General features: G+C 36.4%; 1 protein-coding gene across 1 annotated transcript in view; it reads left to right on the top strand.

The window, feature by feature from the left end:
- Positions 1–394: 394 nt before the first annotated feature.
- The window catches only part of HBS1L (HBS1 like translational GTPase), a gene marked incomplete at its 5' end in the record, with an annotated part of 55412 nt that continues 47494 nt past the window's right edge, over positions 395–8312 (top strand). Inside the window, 3 exons of the mRNA XM_014955385.1 lie at positions 395–467; positions 2139–2276; positions 4452–4646. Coding sequence (XP_014810871.1) covers positions 395–467; positions 2139–2276; positions 4452–4646 — 406 coding nt within the window. The remainder of the gene's footprint in view (positions 468–2138; positions 2277–4451; positions 4647–8312) is intronic.

Here is an 8312-nt window from a genome sequence, read left to right as displayed (position 1 = left end):
GAGCAAAGAGTGTAATTGAACTGCCCGTGATTAAGACAATCAAGAGGTCAAGCAGAAATAGGAAGAGAAGTGCTGTGGGTAAAGATTTGTGGAACTGTAGAAAGTTGGGTTTGGACTGGAAGGGCAGCCTTCCAAAGGAGGTGCTGCAGGAAGAGGTGTGTGGTGGCTCCTGAAGATTTTTAGCTTTCCTAATGAATAGAGTATTAAATGTTAAAATTCTATTATTGTAACTTAGAATTTCTTACCTATGTTAATAAACACCACTTAATTGCACTTCTGGAATACTAAAGATGCGTAATTTCTTAAAATCTTGTGTAAAAAAGACCTTTTTATAGAAATATATTTCTAATACTAAATATTTAGAAATTGTGCAGACTAATCTTGCTGTTTCTCTTCCATAGATTTTGAAGACGATGATGTGTATGGCCAATCAGTGGAAGATGACTATTGCATTTCTCCTTCAACAGGTTAGTTCAAATGATTACATGTAAGTGCTGTTCATTGATTCCTAATTTGATATTATTTCTAGAATGGAACAGTATTTAAAAGCGAGTGAAACTTTTGAAAAGTGCCTAGAGGCCACAATCCTGTTGAAGTCAGGTAGTGATTGTACTTTTGGAAGTCACATTAGGCAACTGGGCCCATCTTCAGTTCTACAAGAATATTATCTTGGATGGTGAGAATGTACTTGATAATGTAAAAATCTGGTTTATGGGAATGTGTTGGTGGTCTTGAAACATTTGGTATCTTTCAAAAGTGTTAGGAGGATCTAGCTGGGCTTAGAGTTGTGATTCTGCACGTGATAGTTGGTGTCTTTTACACAGCTTTGAGTAAATGTGAGGTGGGGAGGCTTAATGTGGGGTGCAGCGCTGGTCTTCACTGGCTTCTGTTCTCAGGCAAGGTCATGTGGAGCTAATGAGCCTTCTGGCATCTGTAATGTTGGAAAGTAGGTATAAAAATAGTGGTGCTGTGTGCTCAGGACATAATCAGAGTGGCTCAGCCCAGCAGGATTCAACCTGGATGCAACCTAATCTAGGAGTGTATTTTTATTATTTGTAGTCACATCCCTTGATTTAAATTCAGATTGTCTTGCATTGAATTTCTGAGTTTAATAGCTAGAATTTATCAGACCTCTTCTAAGAATTAAGGTAGCCTTGTATTTTGTCGTGAAAATATGCAGTGTGTTTACTTTTTAATTAAGTATAAACAGCTAAATGACAAACCTAATTCTTGTTTGTGCACGGTAATTTTCCTAAGAACTCTTTTTGTGTAAGGTCCATTTATAAAATAATCTGATCCAGATTGTACAGCAACCTTTTAATAGTTGCTTCAGTTATGGTGATTGAATATGAAATTATATGCATTTGGGAAGCAGTTGCTAAGGCTATATTATTTGATTTTTGGATATACGTATGCTTTCAGTATGTATTTCAGAGCTGGGGAGAATATGACATAAGGAAATTTGTTTACATTATACTTTGTACATTTCTGGGAGTATGTAATGACTGGGGCTCACCTTCAGTGAGAAGTTTTGTCTGTATATGCCTCAATATGTTGCTAAATCAGAATCAAAAGTTTAAAGTTTTGTGTGAATACACGTTTTTACTCATTGGCTGTATTTCTAATGAAATCCCAAGAAAAGAAGAATATGTTCAACTCCATTAAATGGTTATCAGTTGTTTAACAGTGCCATACTGTAAAAGCAAATGTTATTTTTGTTATAATTTTTTTTACTTGTAACTGAGGTAAAAAAAAAACCTATTGTGGAGTAAGGCTCTGAAGACATTAGGCCACGGATGGTGATTCAGTATAGAAAATACTATTTTTCAAACCTGGACTATATTCTTGTGTTTGAATACTGAACTTTGCAGAATTATTGCATTACATGGATATAGAGATGTCACCCAGTCTGTGGTTTCACCGTGATGGTGACTTATTTATATTTTAGCGTAAATGATATATGGTCTTTACAGTCTTCAGCCAGTAGTCGTTATACAGTAGTGTCCCATAACTGGCCCCCCCCCCACCCCAAAACCATTGCAACAGGTCAGTCAACTTTTTTTCCCTTTAGATATGTTTTGTGTTTCAAGAAAGGGAAAAAAATTACTTTTATACTTTTTTTTTTTTACCTAATGCAGCAGCTCAATTTATCTACTCCAGACGAGACAAACCAGCAGCGTTTGCTGAGCCACTAGAAGAAGAGTATGGCTATGAAGGTACAGATGATACTGCTGATGATTTTACGTCCAACCATCAGTTGACTGAAGTTGATAGAGGTAATTATAGAAAATACATAATTCTCAGAACAGTCTCTTTTATGAATTAAGGACTTACTAAAATAGTCTTAAATTAGTTTGCTACTTGACTGACACTGCTTACAATTTCATGATCTCGTCATAAATTACAACACCCTTCAAGGGTGATTCTTCATAACTACCTTATTTATATTACTTGTAATTTGGTTGCATATATTGAAATACGTTCTTAGTTTCTTATTAGAAATAATGAGATTTGATATGAAATTCAGACATAAGAACAATTGCACTGTCTCAGGAAAAGCATCCATGTAGCTCAAAGTCTTAATTTCCCAAATGGGTGCTTAGGGAAGAGTGTTAGAAGTAGAGTATTTGGAGAATGCTTGTATTGTATTCCAAATTGTGGCAATAGCAGTATTTGAGTGGTTTTCAAAGTCACACATTTCCTTGAAACAGTGGCCAATATCTTTAGATACCTTTATCTTCTACGGTCTTTTCTTACCCTGTTTGAATTCATTAGACTTTGGTTTCCATTCAGTCCTGCAGCTTTGAATTCTGCGTTTCCAGCCGAGTTCTGAGCTGAGTAGTTGGAGAAAAAATACTTGCTGTTGTTTTTAAACTTGCTGCCTGATAGCATAATTACACGCTCTGTGAAAAAGACTCATGAGTTTCTTTCTGAAGTATTAATGGTTAACTTAGTTTTTTTGATGTTTTTGAAATAATCAGGGTTATTTTTAAAACATTCATAAGCTCAGAGTAAAGTGTGTTGTTGAATGAATAGACAATAAAATGCATGAATGACATCTGGTATTTAAAAAAAGTTGAGGGAGGTTGAGAAACAATAGATAAAATAGAAACAATCTGGATTCCATGTAAAGTGAATTGGTAGAAGCTGTGCTAATGCATAGACATATGGGTAAAACCGATAAATTGGGGTTTAATATGTATGTTTTTACAGCAAGGAGTAATGCTGTAGAGGGCAATTTGAAAGAATCAGCCTCTGTGTGGATACAGGTGATGTGTACAGTACCCTGGCTTTTCAGAATGCTTTTGACAGACTCAAATCAGTTAAGAATTGATACTGGAACAGGAAGGAAAGTAACATTCTGGACTAAAAAAGCTGGAAAAGAAACCTAGAAGGATCCATTTCTATTGTGAAAACAGCAGTGGTTCCACAAGACCTGTTGTGTTTGGTATAGTGTGCAGTGTTGGCTGTTTATACAAAATTATTGATTGTGGTCAACGTGGCTACAGAGAGTTTGGCAAGATTGTCCAACCAGCACATTGTTTAAGGCTTTGCCAGTAATTCTTTTGCAGAGCAAGCGTCTGGGGAACATTGATTTACTATTTGGATTACAGGTCAGGAATGCTGATCTAAGTGACCTTGAGGAAGGTGGAATTCTGTGGTGTTGAATTCCCATAGCAAAGTTCTTAAAACATCACCACCTTCGAGGAGGTGTTCAAATAAAGAATCTGTAGTTGTCTTCCGTTCAGTTCCTGTTTTCTAAAATCTGAACTGGCAGAAACTGTGATATTCAGGAAGATTTTCGTCTATTCTCTTGCATGTGTGGGTCTGATCAGCACCCTACTTCCAGAGAGTGGCAGCCTGGTGAATTTACAGTCTCTTGTTGTTCAGCAAGTCAAGACTTAAGAAACTCCGATCTTAGTCAAGTTGCAGAAATATGCTCCAAAGAAAATTGTTTTTTTATCAGTCAAAAAAAGAATTACTCTTTCAGGAAAGGTAAAGATTGCAGGTAGTTTGAAACCTGTTGATCAAGAGCTTTCAGTTGTTCAGGCCCAAGGCCCCCGAAAATGCTGTTTCACTTTGGGTGTTAATTATATATCTGTAAACACATGAAAATAAGCTGTTTAATGGGATTCCACTAAATTACTATGTATAATTTTAAGGTGATTATTTGTATTTCTTCTCTGCAGTGAAGATAGTTAATTTAGTATTGATTACTCAGTGATATGTTCCTTGTATCATGATCTGAAATTAGTCAAATATTCTGCAGGGTTTGGGGGGCAAAGTTTATCATGGCAGTAAGTGAGATCAAAATTAATTTCTAAAGGTTTTATCTCTCACTGTGATATTTTTCATCAGTTTTTTGTTCATCAGATGTGTGGTGCTAGTGGTGAGGCCGCTTAAGACTTTTTTTTGTGGTGCAGTTTATAACAGTAATATGTCTCTTTTAGCCCGTCTTAATTCATGCCTTGATCAAATGAGAGAAGTTTTGGCAGAGTCTGTACCAGAGCAGACAATGGTGCAAGCAGTGCTGGATAGTAAATTTGATGTACAGAAGGCTTTGGATCTTGTGCTTTCACAAGGCAGTAAGCAAAATGTGAAGACCAAGAATGAGGATGCTGTGATTGTAGGAAAGACGACAAAAGGTATATTTCTATTTAATTGTTTACATTCATTTTAATTGTTTGCATTCAAGGTGATTCATTTCTAAGTACAGTTTAATTTTGGCTTTACAAGCTGTGAAGATGCTTGTTACTGCATTAGTCATTTATTAGAAAATTAAAGAAGACCAGCTTACTCTTCTATTTCTGTGTTCTAAAAACATTTAAAGGAAACAGTAGCTTTTCCTGAGCTAGAAGTCAAAATAAAACCTTAGTGTCAGCTTAAATTCAAACTGCAACCATCTGCAGTTCACAGTAAATTTCTGATTTCTAATATGTGATGTAACTGAATGAATATGTGTCCTAAAAGTTGGACATCTTTAAGTTTTGTGCACTTCCATTATTTGTTTGGAGAACTGACATCTCCCATCCCCAGTACCTCCCTTTTGTGGGTAGTGTCTATGCATTAACTTCCTTATTTTGATTAATACGTAAATCTTTGTAATCTTTACTGGCACTCTTTGTTGAGTCTTAAAATTTCTTAGGTATTTCAGTAGATCCCTGTAATTGTAATATAATTGTAATTGTAGAATATTACAAACCTTTGGATAACACTTAGTAATTAAATGCCTTTTCATGTTTCTTCTTGATTTTTTTTGTGTTGCTGCTGTCAACTTTAAAAAAAAAAATGGACATTTCGTTGTGACTGCACTTCCATCTGAAAATTATTGGCTATTGTAAGGTAAGGAGACCTACTTTGTTGTCCAGAAATGTGTATTGACACAGACAGTTTCTCTTGTGCAGTAGGAAATGTTGTTGGTAACACCAGCAAACCTCAGTTTGGAAACCTCACAGCCCAGAGTGGTTCAGCTTGTTACTCTTTGATTACAAATGACAAAATGCCCCTTAATGCTGAAAAATCTGGTATACCTTCATCTCAGAGGGAAGGATTGAAATCCTCTTCACTTGTTTTGGGTGATGATGTGTGTAAAGGATCGTTTTCTGAGCCTGTGAATAAACAGGCAGAGAATCCACTCCCAGAAAGTGCTAATGCAGTAAGCTCGCTTCCTGCCAGTGAAGATTTTTCCTTTAGCATAGGAAGTAACCCAGCTGGAAATCCTTCCTTTAAGAAGTTGGAATGCAAGGAAACACAGGACTTGAAATCCTTGCTGATGCAGAGCATGGTTTGTGATTCCCTGAGTCCTGACGACAGCATTCCTCTCGTTTCCTCAAATACTTCTGATTGTAATAGCCATGCAAATTTTTACGATCCTCCGTGTTTAATGAGTGCTTTAGGAAAATTGGCTCTTGATAACGAAGTCAGTCACAGTGTAAATAGAAAGAATGAACTCCTTGAAAATTTCTCTTCGCTTGTGCAAAGTAGGAAACAAGAAAGCCCCTCTTCAGATTTGGCTGCTTTGCCAACGTTGAGGTCTGGGAGCACATCGTTGGCTGAGTTACTTCAGGAGCACCAGGAAAGCAGTTCTAGCCCCTGTTATTCTTTGGCTGATCTTTATACCCAGTCAACAGCAAGTCTGGCTGATACGAAACTGGGAGCCTCACCGTTATCACAGCTAGTAAGTCAACCCCAAACTCCAGGTGGGATGCCAGAGCTAACGGGATCTTTGTCTTCTCTAGCTCTCTCTAAAGTTTCTCCGCTAAAGGAGGTTGAGAATTTATCCCTCTCAGATTTAATAGCAGAGACTATTGAAATAGATAAAACTCAACAAAGGACAGACCTCCCTACGCTCAGTGTAACCGAAAAGAGGCCCTCTAAAAGAAACAACATTGATTTAAGTGTCCTTGTAAAAAATGCAGATGTGTCTGCAGAACAAAAGGTGGTAGGACCGTCAAACGTCTCTAGCCCTGAAACTAAACTTTTAAAAGAAAAACAAGGAAAAAGTTCTAGTTCTGCCAAAACAAGGAAAAAACCCAAAAGAGGGCTTAGTCCTAAAGGTCAGGATTTGTCCCTTTCATGGATGAAGGCGCTACGTGCAAGACCTTCAGCTTTTGCTTTAACCCTGTGTCTCCGTTACCCTCCGAAAGGTTATAAGCGGCGCCCGGTTGGGGTCCATAAAGCTTTCCTCTACAGTAGGCAAGTACAAGACGTGCAACCCAAGGAAACTGGTCCTCTCATAGCCATAACACCATTTGACTTCCAAACAGCATCTCCGGATGATATTGTGAAAGCTAACCAAAAAAAAGCTTTTACAAGAGAGTAGTGGGGAAAAAAAAAAAAATTAAAAATCAGCATTTGTATCTTGGCGTATTAAAAACACTTTTAATTATATAGGACCTATTTAATAATTCAGAATTGAATTTTTCTATTTTTTTTAATTGACATATCACAATTTTCACTGTTCGGTAGCAAATTTGTATGTGAACTTTTAAGCTGTTGCACTGAATATCTTTATTTTTCCCTAATTTTCACTGATGATCGAAGATTTTTAACTTTTGCAAAGTTTTGAATTTTAGTATTTAGATATTGCATGTGCAAAATTCTAGAAACACCATCAGATTTCTTGAAATGTCTCTCTGAGTGTTGAAGCTACAGTTCGTTGGGAAGAGCACTGAATTACTATTTTGTAAAGTAATTTAGTTTTAATATATGGTGTATAGTTTGGGGAATAGGAACCTCAGTTTACATTTCGCCTGTTTGATTAAATGTTCTTAAAGTTAGATTTTTCTCATGTTGTTAAACTGCCAGTCTTGTAATTGCTATTTCTGCTCAATGTCATTATTCTCTTCTGTCTTAATACTGATCGTAATATTACAACAGAAATACATTTGTTTTTTAAAAGCCTCACTAACCTCAGGTTTTGACAGTTTTAGTTATGACAGGACATGTATAGTTTTTGATAGGACCAAATTTGGGGAGCAGGTAATTAAAATTGCGTGCCCCCTCTCCACATCCAATCAGCTGCCAAAATGTAATATTCGGCATTTTAAAACAGCTATTTTGTAGGTGTAGATGTGGCATGTGTTTCAGGAGGAGTTTTGCTGGGATTCTATGGTTTATTCTCAAGTCTTTCAGAAAAGTATTGGAAGAACAATTCTTTCAACTTTAGCACAAAAGTCTTTGCTCAATGGAAAAAAAAAAAACCAACCCAACAATCAGGCAAAGCACAAGTGCTGTTTGTATCTACCTTGGGTCTGTTTTGAAGAAAACTTCCTGTAGTAATGGAAAGATGTTCTTTTCTGTTTGCACCCATTGCTGGTTCTTTGAATCTTTAGGTGGAAGATGGGAATCAGGACATTCTGGACTTACTTTTTTTAGCACCAGATTGTGAAGCTCCTGTTAGTCAAATTAGCAACTGCATGTATAGTTCAGCTTTCCTTTTAGTTTACTGCTAAATTGCTACTACATTACTACTTTTAATGTATTTCCAGTGTCAATGTTAGTATTTTAGATCCTGAACAGCAATAAGTGCAATAAAAGAACTGCTGCAACTAGAAAAATAGGTTTGTTCAGATACTACCATACACTTAACTCCTGCTAAACTTGGCAGCTAATATGGGACGGTAGATCCAATTTTCATCTAATTTTAATCTAATTTTTGCTGAGCATGTGACGTCGAAAAGGGGACAAAAACTTTAGATTTATTCCTGATTTCAGGTTGCACTACAGTTTTGTTTCTAAAAAAAAAAAAATCAACAAAACAAAACCACATATTCCAGTGCTCTCAGGTACAAATTTCATGTTCTGTATAT

Source organism: Calidris pugnax, unplaced genomic scaffold (genome assembly GCF_001431845.1).
Source record: "Calidris pugnax isolate Ruff unplaced genomic scaffold, ASM143184v1 scaffold231, whole genome shotgun sequence".
In the NCBI taxonomy this organism is placed as follows: Eukaryota; Metazoa; Chordata; class Aves; order Charadriiformes; family Scolopacidae; genus Calidris; species Calidris pugnax.
Note: the sequence above shows the minus strand (reverse complement) of the source record. Positions and strands in the feature narration are given on the sequence as shown.